The 16,320-nt window shown below is 37.0% G+C and overlaps 2 protein-coding genes across 3 annotated transcripts; one reads left to right on the top strand and one right to left on the bottom strand.

Annotated features, from left to right (window-relative positions):
• The first annotated feature begins 520 nt into the window (after positions 1-520).
• LOC147523163 (Transducin/WD40 repeat-like superfamily protein) lies at positions 521-2,629 on the top strand. The gene has a single exon (XM_086597646.1). The coding sequence runs from the start codon at positions 1,075-1,077 to the stop codon at positions 2,332-2,334; it is 1,260 nt and encodes a 419-aa protein (XP_086453772.1). The 5' UTR covers positions 521-1,074; the 3' UTR covers positions 2,335-2,629.
• Positions 2,630-7,497: 4,868 nt separating this feature from the next.
• LOC147523164 (S-adenosyl-L-methionine-dependent methyltransferases superfamily protein) lies at positions 7,498-16,320 on the bottom strand. 2 transcript variants are annotated; one of them, XM_086597654.1, is made up of 6 exons: positions 15,878-16,320; positions 15,669-15,778; positions 15,165-15,243; positions 15,003-15,070; positions 14,128-14,194; positions 7,498-7,731 (listed from the first exon to the last, which is right to left on the bottom strand). In XM_086597654.1, exons 1-6 carry the CDS (start codon positions 16,293-16,295, stop codon positions 7,619-7,621), a joined length of 855 nt encoding a protein of 284 aa, XP_086453780.1. In that variant the 5' UTR covers positions 16,296-16,320; the 3' UTR covers positions 7,498-7,618. The 2 variants fall into 2 exon arrangements, with proteins under 2 accessions (XP_086453780.1, XP_086453785.1); XM_086597659.1 differs by having other exon boundaries at positions 7,498-7,735.

The raw sequence follows: 16,320 nt of genomic DNA on the forward strand, positions 1-16,320 counted from the left end.
ATACCAACATTTAAAAAACATAGGGGTAAACCATTGAGCTGCAACCACACAAAGTCCTTCCCCAGGTTCAACAGTCGAACTTATTATTACTTAATTCCGACAGAGTGCGCTTGATTGTTCGGATGTTGGTCGCGACTTTAAAATGCATTTCTCAGTTCCTTCAGGGTGCAGGATTTGTTTTATTTGGGTGGAGGACTTGAAACTCCCTCTCAACTCTCAGGTGACTAAATAAAAGGCTTGATGCTAGGTCAAGACTTCAAATACTCATAAGTTTAGCTGTTTAGGCTACAAGATTAGCATTATCGAAAAAGAAAAGGCTACAAGATTAGTATATAATATTAAGAAAAGAATCTTCGTTATGAAATCAAGGGTGTTTTCGATTTGTCCTCCCTACTCCCTACCTATAGGAGCTGAGCTACTTCAGACCCCCCATCATGAGGGACATGGAACCATTGACCTTTTGAGCTTAGAATCATTGAATTTATGTGTATAAATGTAGCAATCGGCTGAATTATGTGCAAATTAAACCTGGATTCTAGAAAATATTTTTTTAATTTCATAATCTGTCCGTGAGTAAAATCATTTCAGCTGGGAAGCAACTTTGGAGTGGGCTACATAATAGAGCTTTAAACAACCTTGTCCAACTAAAATCACACCGACCTTCTTTCCTTCGTGGGCGACCACCACAGTGATTGAAAAGAGGGCAAGGTTCCTCTTAGAAGCTGCAGCTCACTTCAAAATCTTACTCAGCTGCATTTTGGTTGGATTTGTCGTAAGGGCCTCAAATGTCCAAAAATGCTATGAGCCAATGCGTAAAAAGTTTTTGTCATCCACTGGCGCACACTGTATGAGCAAAAATGATATGAACCAATGAACCAAAAGTGGAAAAAGAATTCTCTTTAGATGATGCCAGAGTAGTAGAGTACCCACTCTGATTACTCACACAACTTGAACAGTTCATTTGAGTCCTACCCTCCTTGGTCTAAAATACTCCTCAGCTTCCACCTTAAATATCTTCGAACTTCCCCCTCCAACGCAACTGCCTCATTCTCTCCAAATTCCAAAAAAAAAAACATGGGGATCATCCCATGTTCTTTACCATGTCATTCAGACAAGAATTCCCAATCTCACTCCAGCCACTTTTACTCAGATCACTCAACCTCATTCTCTTCTCAACCAAGTCTTGCATCTGTTCCTTCACTTGCCTCTAAATCCTCCCAGATACAAGAACAGCTCTCTCTTACACACTACCAGTGCATCTCAACACTCAAAGGCCACTCTTCATATGTTTCCTCTCTTACTCTCTCTGGTAAATACCTCTATAGTGGCTCTTCCAACCAAGAAATTAGAGTATGGAACCATGAACCTCTGAACTCAGACCCAATTCATCATGATGACAACGTTGTCGCTATACGTAATGGAGCAGTTAAGTCACTAGTGATATTGGGAAACACTCTTTTCAGTGCTCATCAAGACAACAAGATCAGAGTGTGGCAAATCGATGACGACATGAACCAGAAATACAAGAAGTTAGCTACTCTTCCTACACTTGGTGACCGAGTCATGAAACTACTACCTCCTAAAAATTATGTACAAGTGCGTAGACATAAGAAATGCACATGGGTACATCATGTTGATGCAGTATCAGCTTTGGTTTTTTCAAGAGATGACGCTCTTCTTTACTCTGCTTCATGGGACAGAACGTTCAAGATTTGGCGAACATCGGATTTTAGATGTTTAGAATCAGTTAACAATGCTCATGATGATGCTATCAATGCCATTGCTGTGTCTAACAATGGCTTTGTCTATACTGGATCAGCTGATAACAAAATTAAGGTGTGGAATAAGGCATATGGAGATAAGAAGCATTCCTTAGTGGACACACTAGAGAAACATCGTTCGGGGGTTAACGCTTTGGCACTAAGTAGTGATGGGTCGATTTTGTATTCAGGTGCGTGCGATCGATCAATCGTGGTGTGGGAGAAAGACGGTAGTAGTGGTCGCGATGGTGATGATTGTGGAAGTGAGGCTCATATGGTGGTTGTGGGTGCTCTTAGAGGGCACACCAAGGCTGTATTGTGCTTGGCCATAGTATCAGATTTGGTATGCAGTGGGTCAGCTGATAAAACAGTTAGAATTTGGAGAAGGGGTGTTGGTAGATGTTACTCATGTTTGGCAGTGTTGGAAGGACATAATGGCCCAGTCAAGTGCTTGACAGCTAAAGATGATTATAATTCTACAAGTTCTACTTCTACTGCTTCTTATCTTGTTTACAGTGGTAGTTTGGATTGTGATATCAAAATTTGGCAGATTTCACTTCCCCCGCTCATCTGAGAACTGTGCTTTATGTGCCCACACACACACACACACACACGCAACTTTTTTTTTGGCGATATATAAATATGGGAGTGAGCAAAAAAATTAAGAACCTTTAGTTTACTCTGAATTGGTCATCTGTAGAGAAATTACGCACATTTACAAGAGTGATATTCTTTGGTTTGTTCAAATTTCAGAAGTTCAAGTAGTAATTAGTCTTGAAATTTGTATTTTATAACTCTGTCTGAGATATATGGATGTGTCATGTGTGATTAGATTAATCAAATTTATACTAGATTTAATTATTTGTCTATACCTTTGACCATGCTCACAAACATCATTACTATGGGCTATAAGGCTATTGTACTCAAAATAATTCTCAGAGGAAAAAATGTAATCAATCCGAATTTGGGAGAGGAGCAAAGGCTGGAAAGCAAAAGCAAACATAAAGATGTACAGATAAAATACAATTTTCATATGCTTCTTTTGATCTTTGATTGATTGGTAGTTTGGGATATAGCTCCAAGTACAGTTTTGCAGATTTTGATCTTTGACTGATTGGCTGTTTGTAAGAATAAGTATCTCATCTGACGCAAAGTATGCAGATAAAACGCTTCCAGTTATGTGAAGACGAGAGGTCCTTGAACCAGTTTCAAAATGAAATCGGTTGCCAGGTTACCATCATTCTTACATAGTTGCATTGCCCCCTGACAAATATATTGGATTCAAAACAACAGGAAAAAAACAAGGTGAATGAGACTTATATTCCCTCGATTTGACAGTAAGGTCCAAGCAATCCATAGTTTTCAAAGAAATGAGTAAGTATCTCATTCTTTCAGTTCAAAGTTTTCTAAGTCTATCCAATGAGCATTTCTAGCAAAACATTAATAAACTCAGAAACTCTACTAAAACTTTTGACTATAACCAAAGCCTAAATTCCAAGTCTTAAACAGTGTAACCATGGAGGTCCTTGTAGAAAGTAATTGTGGAAGCTTCTGCAATCTTTTAATTTGCTCAACAAAGAGGGCAAAAAGCATTAGGAGCTAGGTTAGGTTTTCTATATTTTTATTGCAATTTGTGTAAAATTAAAGTTTGGGAAAAAGGTGCAATCTCCTACGGTCCTACACTCCTACCTACATGCTTTTGTTGCCTTTAATTTCCACCATTTCAACTTGTTCTAATTATAATGGTATTTTTAAATATTTCATGCCTGCAGGAAACATAGGACGCAATAATACCCATTATTTAGACCCTAACAAGGAGATTAGATCATAATTAGAACTGACATGACTCAACCCCCTCTAGGCTCTAATGCTCTATTGATGCCCCATTCTCCTCATTTGTGGTAATTGTATTATTCTATGTTTAAGAACAACCTCACATAACTAAATATAATTGATTCTTTTCAACAGTAAACACTGACTAAAACAAGGAATTATCAAATCAAGATTCTAACACTTTTCAATTCTCTTCCTTTCTTTTTGCCATGCCTTTATGTCTGGCTATATAAAGTTAACTGAAAGATTCAAAGTACCTGTGTTTACACTTCACTAACTACTCAAAACTCATATCATATGGTATCAGATCGATACTCCACCAGTCCACCCTGGTTCAAGTACACATTCATCTTAATTAAGACCTAATAGTTAATATTCATGGTGCAAAATTAGGGTACCTAACTTAAAGAGACGAGATCAGTGAACATGGAGTGTGGTGCAGCTCTGAGAATAATTACTAAACGTGTTCATCTAATGGTTCAAAGTTGTATCAGCGGTAGGCGTAAAGCTACAGTCGTACTTTGAGTAAACTAATGGAAAATAAAAGGGGTTCCAAGCAAAAATGTTTACCTATATCACAACTATAAACAACATCATTAGAGTTAGTTGAATATATAACCTATATATTAGTGTGATTTGTGCCTAAAGCCACAGCTTTAAAACACTGTTAGTTCTTTACAATCCTCTCTCAGTTTTCACCATCTTTTTCCATGGCAATTGTACATGGAATCATCTTACCGACCCGCACGCTTGTAAATAAGCCATTGACTTCTAGCTGAGGCCCGAAGTAGACTGGTAAGACTAGATGACTAGAGTGGCTAAAGTCTATAGAACATTTTATTTGTTTTTTGATATAGGTCTTTAGAACATTTCAACACCTATTACAGATTTACAGGTGCATTGAATCTAACATGTACACATTTCGTCTTGGGACCAAAATGGATAATCTGATGGAGGACCACAATTTTGGGACATTGGTCGTTTTGAAGGTTGAAAAAGAATACACGTCCCTTTTCAAGGAAAATGCCATGTCCCAGAGTTTGAACAAAAGAGACATTAGCCGTCTTTAATGGTGTTAGACCAGCAAGTATAACCAGGATATTATCAAGGCAGACATATTTCTCTTATAGTCTTATGTAACTTCTAAACACAATTACTCCATATACAGGAAATTCCGTCAACCCTGGAATGACCTCTATATCTGTTATATAACCCCTCTATGGAATACACGCCCAAATTACAAAATTTCGAAAAGTTCGTTTTGTTTCTTGGGGAACCCAGTTTGAAATATATCTATAGATTCTCCAAAGGTTAATTTTAGTATAAATTATGAATTTGTATGGTTTCTTTTAGTAAACAGATATCATAGAATGAAATATATTAGACGATTTTGGTGCAGATGCTGCAGCAAAGAAGGGATCTCATTTGAGTCATAGAGAAGCGCTAATGCACTATGGAGCTTAACCAGGCCTTCCTTTATCACATGTGTAGAATGCCCGTTCAGGACATACTATAGATTTGACTAGGGACCTCATGTAGCTAGATGAATAGTCGTAATTCAAACATTTTTTAAATTATAGAATAATAATATATCTTTACTTGCGTGCCCAAAAAAAAAGATATAGAAAATAGTCTCAAAGTTTTTGATAATATATAATAACGCCTATAGGTAATGTCGACAGAGATTATAATGATAGAAATGTATAATACCAATAGATAGGTATGATCTAGCTACAACTTCAGTACTAATAACATAGAAAATACCTACAGGACAGAATATGGTAAAGGACGTCAAACTGTATAACATAAAAAAATTGAATAATTAGGATAACAACTATTATCGATTTACAAGATTAACTATGTTAGGAGTGTATAAATAAAGTGAGTTTGACTCTGAATCTGCGTCAGAAATACAAATTTCTCCCAAACTCAGAAACTTATAATAGAGTTTATTCTAGATTAAGCATGTTCAGCTCCAGTATACTCTTCCAAAGAAGAATTTCCAGAAGCATTGAAAATATAATAAGCTTGATTCTGGCAGTTTCTCCTGATTAAGAAGCGAAAAAAGTGACCAGAGACATGATGAAGCAAAGACTCGCATTCTCCTGATTTTTATGAATTTGAAATGATATTCTAATAAATTACAAAATATTACTAGATGATTATAGAAAAATGAAGAACAAATGAGTTAATCATTATAATCACACTATATAGATCGTCGTCAAATTTAAATTTAAGAGGCTTTTGAGAGGTTTTTCAGAAGACATGTCCAGAATTTGACTTCCAAAAAATGTCTAGAGACAAACAAAAACTGAAGGAACTGTCTTGGTAAGACCAGACCCATTTGCAGGGATCTAGGTTCCACTATTTCACCTTCGCATGCAGTTATCCTGGGCCACTTCTGCTTTATGACTACCGTTTAGTAGCATATGTAGAAACTTTAACTCTTCATTATTAAGTTAAGTGCAAGTGGAGTGGGAGTTAGGTAATAGTCTATCTCCCATAGCTGTATTATAACCTTACTCTTACAACCTTTCTGCTTGAACTTTGTACTTTTTAATTCTGTGTAACTTCTGTGAAGATGATTGAGATGGAACTTTGGAAGACACAAGATATCAAACCAAGTTTATTACTCTCCTCAAAGATGATTAAAAAGTAGATGTCAATCCTATTCCATATACAAGAGAATCATACCTTCTTCAGTTCTTCCTACTGGTGGTTATCGTGTACGAATATGTTAGGACCACGTTAAAAAAAGTTGTAAAAGTATGCTCTAATCATCTCTTTTAACCCAAAATCCTATGTCATGAAAGAAATTAGCGTAATCAAATTAAAGTTTTTAATTTTTCGGATCATGTGGGATTATACAGGAAAGCTCAGCCAACTAAATGTTGTAAAATCAAGGGTTAGTTAGGGATGACTCGCCATTAATAGTTGCAATTAGTGATGGCCCCCATATTCAAAAATATTAGGGATTCCCCCCCCCCCCCCCTTGTAAAATCCAACGGTAATGCTGGTAATGCTTCTCCATGTAAAAAAAAAACAATCTCGTAGCCGTTGGATCTTGCCCTAATATTTTTGAAAATGGGGGATTATCCATAACTAACCCTAAATCAAACGCTTATTATAGGAAAATATTATTATTATTAGCATGGGAGGAGAATATTATTATTAGCTTATACAAAACCTGAAAGTTACAGTTTATCCATCAAACGCTTATTATAGGAAAATTAATTTACTGAACAGATCAGCACACACATGTACTATATCTATAGCAACATATCCAAACTAGCGAGCATAGATTGGTTAATATATTGGCTGCTGCTTGTTGGCAAATTTAAACGCAGCAAACTGGGATATTATAATATTGCATTATTAGCAGATAGTTCAACTGCTCAAGTTGTAAATTTAGATTAGTTGATCTGTTGAAGGAATATGTGGCAATCAGACATATTATCATCTATCGTGACACTTGTGCACTCATGTTCCTTAATCATTTATTAATGAATATGCTATCACATCATACAAAAGTTATAATATGAATATGTGAACTCAACTCTCACATCAAATGGATTATGTTGTTTTTATTAAGGCAATAAACAGTTGCAGATTGCATTCTTTATATAGACTAGAAGTTATAACTTATAACAGGAGTTATTTAGCTCACCCATGTTAATAATACACAAAGTAATGGACAAACCAAGGATTTCAGAGAAAAAGAAAAGCATAGTAAGAAAGAAACAAAAGAATATACCAGCATACTGCTTCATCGCCTCAGCTATACAAGTGGAGGGCCATAAAAAAGAGAAAGAGTAAATGTCATCCTGCAAATGCATGTCTGAGGCAGCTACAACCGTTGAATATGTATGTCATTGTAACAACACAACTTTGGTGGATACCAGGATGAGCTCAAGAGTAAAATCTTCTTATTAATAGTTTTTTAATTCACAGAATCAATTGTTCAATAGCATAAACGTAATCCATCATGGACCAACGCAAACTGAAAAGTGGATGATGTGTATTTTTTACAGTGGTACCTTTGCTGGCGTACCAGGATCACGGGGATACTTCCTTGGCGTAGGACGATCTTTTAAGCAAACAACGGCAGTTCGCTGACCATACGGGCTATGTGATTCCACTGGCTACAGAAAAAGCATCTTAGTTTCCTTCATTTTATTTTTTTGTTGGATCAGTAATCATAGCACATTTATTAAACTTCGAGAAGCGCGCTAATGAAATAACAATTATAACTTATGCCATTTAGGGTGACTAGAGTAGTGAGACACAAAAAATGATGACACTAGCTAGAAAACCATCAATCAATTTACTTATACGCCCATTAAACCCCATATGGAAGTAAACTAGGATACGCTGTCCTTACGGACCTCAAATGGATCATATCATGATCAGCTTACAGATAACCAAGAATTAGAAATTGTAATATAGACCATTATTTCCATGCCACTCTTCTAAAAGTTGGGATTATCTCTTCACTCAAGCAAGGCACCCATCTCAGTTAGAATGTTACCTAATATCAATTTCTCCATTCATGCAAACCGTCTGATATAATTTCGTTTTCCTTTTATCTTACCAAAATCTAGGGCCATTTTCCTTATTTCACGGATATTGTTATTTCTAATTTGGCCTAATCTAACTGCTCAATGTTCATCGGTCTCATCTGTCTCAACTCTCAACTTCACCTATGTTTCCTGGTTGTCCAATTTATAAATGTGTAATAGAAAATGAAATAACATTCATAAATGAATAAAAGGATTAAGAAATGTTTCTGCCCTCTGCATGATGTAACTCTAAGTTATTTCTCCAGTATTAGGGATATCAGAAGCTATACAATGTAAATTTCTCTTCTTCGGGATACTTCAATTACATATTAAGTTAGTGCAAGCATTATCGTTACTAGAGTTTCATCCTAGGAAGTATGTATACTGATAAGAGTATCATATGCAACACGGAAAATTTTGAAAAAAAACAGGATACCGTAGGCCGTTAACCTTCTACAGGACTATTTGACACTAAGCGACATTGGCACGAATATGTGTAGGTGTCCAACACGAGTAAGAAGTGTCGTACACGGCATTTTGAGAGCACTTGGGTACAAGGGCAGAGTAGTTTAATTATTTTAAACATCTGTGCTCAGACATCAGATAAGCTGATCCTAATTCTTATGAATATTCAGTATAATATGTGGTTTCTATTGAACACAACAATACCAGGTTATCATAGCGCTCTTTAAATAAACCTCAAACATTACCCGAGTCCATCTGTAACCCGGAATTTAGATGGAGAGAAGGATATTTTTCTATACTCTTAAAATGAAATTTGGTCAAGGAATGTGATTTTTCTTATCTCTCCATGTTGGTCACTTCTTTTCCGTCTTCTGTTAGCGTGGGGGAAGAAAGAGCATGAGGGCGTGCGCCCCCTGGTTTGGGTATGAACAAAGGGCGTGCACCCCCTAATCAAGTTTGGTCGGTTTGGGCTTTACAGCGTAGTTTCTATAAGTAAAACTCCACCCTTTTAGAAACAGCAATGCACGATTGTGCATATATATAGATCTCTGTAATAAACCCTAGAATAATCAAGCAATAAAACACCCTTTCTTCTCCAGTGGACGTAGAAAGCCGCAATGGCTCCGAACCACTATAAATCTTGTGTTTTGTCTCTTTAATTAGTTGTTGTTTGCTACATGGTATCTGAGTGTAGTATTTAATCTCTTCTCTCCATCAATCTCTTCTAAATTAAACCCAAAAGCTTGCTATGACAAATCCAAATACAAACCCAAAGTCTTTTGTAATTACAAAGACTGTATCTAATTTTGATTGGAAACTGCCTTCAATTCTTTTGAATGGAACAAATTATATACTTTGGCCTAGGGCTATTGTTTTATCTCTAGGTGGAAAAAGAAAACTAGGGTTTATTAATGGTGCAAAAGAGTGTCCTGCCATTAGTGATGCCGAATATGAGAATTGGGTTTCTAATGATCAACTTGTTAGTTCTTGGTTGCTCAATTCAATGGAGTCAACTATTGCTGGCATCTTTACCTTCTCTGATTATGCAAAGGAGATGTGGGAGTCGATTGAAGATTTATACGGAAACCAGAACAACTCTGCCCGTGTGTTTGAACTTCAACTTGCAATCGGTTCTTTGCAACAAAGTGAGAAAAACTTTACATAACACCTTGGGAATCCAAAGAAATTGTTGGATGAATCAAACATATACATCACCCACACACCATAGATGCTAAGACACTTTTGAAACGGGATGAAGAGGATAAAATCTTCGCATTGTTTCATAGTCTCAAACCAGAATATGAAAATCTGGAGAGCAATATTCTAATGGAAAGCACTCTTCCATCACTTGTCGTTGTTTGTGCAACCATTCAGCGAGAGGAAACAAGGAAGAAAACCATGAACTCCAAGTTGAAGTCTCCAATCTCTGAGTCTTCTGTTCTGCTTATAGAGAACGGTTTTCGAAAGAAGTCACAGGAAAAAGGGATCCACTTCACTGTGCTCATTGTGGAAAAAACTGACACACCAAGGACCGTTGTTGAGAATTGCATCCGCAACTTAAAAAGGAACCGTCCAAGAAAGATCACGTTGCAGTAGCCGAGACATCAATCTCCAACTCAGATATCAGTCATCAGTTGAGTCAAATTCTCCAATAGCTTACCAAGTCCAGTCCATCTGACAAAGGTCTGTCTGCTTCAACTCATGTGACAGGTAATTTACATGTCTATTTTACTATGCCAGAAAATAGTGATTCATGGATAATTGATTCAGGGGCAACTGATCATATGGCTAATTGCCCTTCATCTGTCCATAATTTTGTACCCAAGATAGGGAAACATAATATCTTCATGGCCAATGGATCCACCGTTCCTATTCTAGGTAGTGGTCAAATAAATTTTTTATCTCAAAAACCCAATAATGACGCTCTTGTTGTTCTGTCATTCCCCGTTCAGCTTCTATCTGTTGAAAAAATTACAAACTCCTTAAATTGTGATCCCAACTCTGTCGTCTTTCAGGATCGAAAGTCGAAGAGGACGATTGGTAAAGGCATTTATTCGAATGGGTTATATTTGCTGAATTCTCATAAGAAGGCGTGTCAAGCTAGTGGTTTAGTTGAGAGTCGTATTTTGCACAAAAGACTTGGGCATCTATCAAGTCGTGTCTTGTCACATTTGTTTCCGTTTGTTTTTATGAACTCTAATGAAGTTTGTGATGTTTGTCAATTTTCTAAACAAACTCGTTTACCTTTTCTAAACTCACATACTATGTCTAATAATTTGTTTGGTTAATCCACTTTGATTTGTGGAGACCTGCTCCTGTTAATTCTTATGATGGCTATAAGTATTTTGTGTTGTTTATTGATGATAAATCTCGTGCTACATGGATATATTTGTTGAAATCGAAGACTGAGGTTGTGACTGTTTTCAAAGATTTTCATAATATTGTTACTAATCAGTTTGGTGCTAAAATCGAGATGTTTAGATCTGACAATGGTACTGAGTTTTCCAAAGGCCTGTTACATGAGTATCTTCGTAGCAAATTAGTTGTGTTCGCACACCTCAGCAGAATGGGGTGGCTGAAAGAAAAAACAGACATCTTTTGGAGACCACTCGTGCTCTTATGATGGGCATAAATGTTCCTAAGTAATACTAGTGCTCAAATCTAGGCCGCTGGATCTCTCTCATCTGCGAGTTTTCGGGTGTGTTTGTTATGTGTATCAGTAAGCAATTCATCGAGATAAATTCGATGCTCAGGCTACTCGATGTACCTTTTTTGGTTACTCTTCCACAGAAAGGCTATATATGTTACAATCTGGCGACAAGAAAACTGGTTGTCTCTCGTGATGTATGATTTGTAAAATCTGAAACTTTCTTTCAAGCTCTAGTTGTGCTTGGAAATCGGTCCCAGGGGGAGTGTTTATCAGATTTGGCACCTCTCCCAGTTGGTGAAGTTATGGTTCTTGCCGCAGAAGTTATTGAACCTACTGCAGAAGTAATTGAGGGTGTACCACTCATTGTTCCTGCTGAAGAAATCGTGACTGATTCAAGACAGCATTGCAGGGCGCGGCGCTTCACCTAATGAAGCAACTAAAGGCCGCCCCCTTCAATCGCCGATGTTCCGATTTATCGGATGGGGAGGGCATGCCCCTCACCTATTGAGTATTTAAGGGGCATGCGCCCTCCACCTGAGCCTCAAGCTCCTCCAGTTCCTCGACAATCTGAAAGAGTGAGACGACCTCCAGTAACTCTCAAGGATTACTATAAATCTGATAGGGAAAGGTATTCTCCAGAAATTTTTATTTATTGCATGATGTTTCATATCCTCTACAGGAGTATATAACATATGTCAATATCACTTCATCTCATCATGCTTTCTTGAGTGCAGTTGATGATATGTAAGAACCAAAAAACTTTAGAGAAGCTAATTCTTGTCCAGTATGGAGAAAGGCGATGCAAGAAGAACTTCCTACTCTAGACGAGAATGAAATTTGGGAGATTGTTATGATACCTTACGGGAAGAAAACAGTTGATTGTCGTTGGGTGTTCAGAAACAAGTTCAACAATGATGGTTCTTTAGAGAGACCTAAAACTCGACTCGTTGCAAAGGGATTCACCCAAACATATAGTCAGGACTACAATGAAACTTTTGCACCAATTGCTAAGATGAACACGTTTAGAGTTTTGTATCTCTAGCTGTAAATCAAAACTGTAAATTATTTTAGATGGATGTTAAAAATGCATTCTTGCACAGCGATCTTAAAGAAGAAGTGTAAATGAGCATCCCACCTGGACATCCGAAGGAGGCTAAGGTTGGATTAGTAAGCAAGCTAAAAAAGGCCCAAGCAGTCTCCACGAGCGTGGTATGCCAAGCTCAGTTCTGTTTAGGTAATAGCTGGTCTTAAGTGGTGTGATGTTGATCCTTCATTGTTTGTTAATCTAGCAAGTCTGCCTTGGTTGTTGTTCTTATTTATGTTGATGACATAGTTATCACTGGTAATGACCATATCGAGATTTCTAAGCTCAAGGATCTACTGCACAAGAAGTTCTTCATCAAAGATCTGGGTATTATGAAGTACTTTCTAGGGATCAAAATTGCCTATTAAAAAAAAACATATTTCTTAATCAGAGAAAGTACGTGTTGGATTTTTTACGTGAAGCAGGAAACTGGGGATAAAACCATCTAATTCTCCAACTGATAATGGAGTTAAGTTAGACAACACTGGTGATCCCTTCACTGATGTTGGTCAGTATCAGCGCTTAGTTGGTAAACTAATAATCTATTTAACTATTACTCAACCAGATATTTCTTATGCAGTTAGCTTGGTTAGTCGCTTTATGCACGCTCCAAGAATTCAACACATGAATGTAGTTTCTAGAATACTGCAATATCTAAAAAGGTAGCCAGGAAGAGGTATTTGGATGCGAAAAAATGGGCATACATCCATTACCGTATATACAGATGTTGATTGGGCAGGATGTCCAATTGATAGACGGTCTACCTTGGGTTATTGTACCTTTGTCGAAGGTAACTTAGTCACTTGGAAAAGCAAGAAACAAAATGTGGTGGCTCGTTCTAGTGTTGAAGCCGAGTATAGAGCTATGGCTTCAACCACCAGTGAAATTATTTGGTTGCGAGCTCTTCTGAAGGATTTATGTTTTGGTCTTCATCTACCAACTACACTTTACTGTGATAATCAGGCTACAATGCATATTGTTGCTAATCTTATGTTCCATGAGAGAACTAAACATATTGAGGCTGATTGCCACTTTGTGCATGAAAAAGGTGCAGGCTAACATAATTACTACCTCATTCGTTCGTAGTGACCAACAACTTGCAGACATTTTTACCAAGGGACTTCCAGCATCGCAGTTTCATGATATCCTCTCCAAGTTGGGCTCACTAGATATCTTCACACCAACTTGAGAGGGAGTGTGGGAGAAGAAAGAGCGTGAGGGTGTGTACCCCCTGGTTTGGGTATGAACAAGGGGCGTGCACCCCTAATCGAGTTTGGTCAGTTTGGGCTTTACAACGTAGTTTCTATAAGTAAAACTCCACCCTTTTAGAAACAGCAATGCACGATTGTGCATATATATAGATCTCTGTAATAAACCCTAGAATAATCAAGCAATAAAACACATTTTCTTCTCCAGTGGACATAGGAAACTGCAATGGCTCCGAACCACTATAAATCTTGTGTTTTGTCTCTTTAATTAGTTGTTGTTTGCTACAGTTAGGGTTAAACACTTAACCTGAAATTCATTTTCATTAGAATGTGTATCCGACAGTGTCCGTGTTTCCAAGTCTCTGACACGGATTTGTCTGAAATATGAAGTGTCGATGGTAAAATAAATTTTACATATCCTTACATCATACTGGAGTATAAAAGGCTATTCATAAGGTATATTCTTGATAAATCTATTTGTGTGACATTTGGCACAGGAAATGATATATGACGCAAACTGTCTCTGTGAAAGGCAATGATTAATTGATGGAAAAGAGCAAAACCAGACCTGAAGACAACTGTAATACAGAAGCTCCCAATAAAGTAATTGCTCTACCTGCGTTCCTTACTTCCTCCTGTCAGAACAAAATGATGAGTATGGGAGAGAACAATTAAGATACAAAATTCACGATATACAGATGAATGAAGTAAGCATTGGAACTGCATATAAATCAGGTGTATTTATCTTTCCCCACTTATTAATGATTCCCATTTTCAATTGTACATTTGTACATGCTAAGGGGAGTAAAGTAAATTTCTACAACCACATGTGTCAAGTATAACATTTCCCCATTTTTTAGTTTACTTATCCCAACCTTACAGGTAACAAGTCATCTAGTAATTGACAATTTATTGCATCTCATCTTTCTAAATTGCTAGTTGCTTAAAAGAAAAATTATCATTCTACATTGTACATCCTTTATTTTTTTTCGTTTATCAATAGAAGATAAACTTTACATTATACATCCTAAAAGAAAGTAATTTTATACAATCGTGTGTGTCAAGGCACAAGTCATCTAATAAATAAATGAAAATTCTACTGAAAACTCAAAGGGACGCGCTAGATGAAGTTTCCCACAAAAAACAAATAGTAGAATGGACTTGACTGAAGCTATACACCAGCTTCTATTTCCTTTTTGTTTTGGTTGTTTCCTACTTTGATCAAAGCTTGTATGTTCAAATGATGATGATAATGTGTGGAAAAGGGTATGGTTTGCTAGTGAGAATCTTGTGATGCAGCAATAACCAGTGAAAACAGATTATAGAACATAAACATATATTATAAAACACAAGCCACTAAGTTGCTGACTGTGGAACATATCCATTCCATGTGATTAGAAAATCGTCTCACAAAAAGATCCAGATGGTGTAAGAAGATGCTACCTGAGGGTCATGACCTTTTGCTGCAATAAACAAGCCACCAACGCGAACAAGTGGAAGACAGTATTCAGCTAAGAGAGAAGAAGTCATCGACAACAAATAACCGTTCATTAAAAGTTCAAGAATCAGACATAAATGAATCCCCGTCATAAATGTACATCTTACCTAAAACTCTCATTTCTGCTACAGCTCTTGCCACTGCTACATCAAACACCTCTCTAAAATCCAGATTTTGACCCACATTCTGTCATATAACAAGAATTGGAGGGTATCCATAATTACAATCGCACAAAAAATAAAAGTAGCAACTAAAATATACCCTACAGTAGATATGGAAAGCAATTGAATTATCAGATGTCAGGGCTTAGTGGCTTGCCAAGGCACTGAAATGTCTAAAGGGCATACTCGATGACTATTTCTTAATTTCTTACAATATTATAAAGTTCAGCACTTATGAAACAAATAATGTAACCATTGTCACTCCGAAAGTATAGAATGTGTTCTGCTTATAATGTTTACTTGTAAATGCCAATGTCAATAAACACTCTCTAACATTATCCTATTTCAGAAAGAGAATCATGTCTTGTTATCTTTCACTACCAAATTCGCATAACCTACTACTGTTACCAACAAATTGAAAACAGAAATACTTTATAAAAAAAAATATACCTCAGCTCTTCCGCGTAAAACCTCCACATTAAATAAACCAGTAACACTAACCGCATGCTCCAAAAACAAACACCGTTTATTCATCGATTCCAACAACGTAACTTTCCAACCTACCAATCACAAAAAACACAACAAACCCATTTTCAACCTCTACTAAAACACACCAAAACTCAACTCTTACTTAACATTAGGACTACTATAAAAATAACCTGGGCACGCGATAGCGAAAATTAAACCAGGAAGTCCAGCCCCACTACCGACATCAACAAGGTTAATATTTTCATAAGAAGATTGACAATGAGACGTGTATGAGTTTTGAATAGGTGGAATGATAGCAAGTGAATCTTCCACGTGTCTTTTCATGACCTCATTTGTTTCTGTAACAGCTGTAAGGTTCATTTTCTTGTTCCATTCTTGAAGAACGTTTATGTAGAGTGAAATTTGTTCTTTTTGGCGGGAATTGAGGGTTTGGAGAAGAGGTGAGACTTGGTTTGAGCAGGAGGTTGTTAGGTTGGGTCTACTTGTAGAGAAGTGCGGTGCTGGTGTTAAGTGTTTGATGAAAGTCGGAAGAGAAAGGGAGTGATAGATGTTGGGGATTTTATTGCTGCACCATGCTGCCATTTTCATTTCTTTTTGGGCGCGCGCTAGTTTA

The sequence above is a fragment of the Coptis chinensis genome, chromosome 1 (assembly GCF_015680905.1).
Source record: "Coptis chinensis isolate HL-2020 chromosome 1, ASM1568090v1, whole genome shotgun sequence".
Lineage (NCBI taxonomy): Eukaryota > Viridiplantae > Streptophyta > Magnoliopsida > Ranunculales > Ranunculaceae > Coptis > Coptis chinensis.

Excerpts from the sequence above, each read along its gene's own strand:
- LOC147523163 (XM_086597646.1), top strand. The coding sequence starts at position 1,075 with ATGGGGATCATCCCATGTTCTTTACCATGTCATTCAGACAAGAATTCC.
- LOC147523164 (XM_086597654.1), bottom strand. The coding sequence starts at position 16,295 with ATGAAAATGGCAGCATGGTGCAGCAATAAAATCCCCAACATCTATCAC. Across the intron at positions 15,779-15,877 it reads TTTCGCTATCGCGTGCCCAG|GTTGGAAAGTTACGTTGTTG; the intron begins GTTATTTTTATA and ends TGTGATTGGTAG. Across the intron at positions 15,244-15,668 it reads TTTTACGCGGAAGAGCTGAG|AATGTGGGTCAAAATCTGGA; the intron begins GTATATTTTTTT and ends GTTATATGACAG.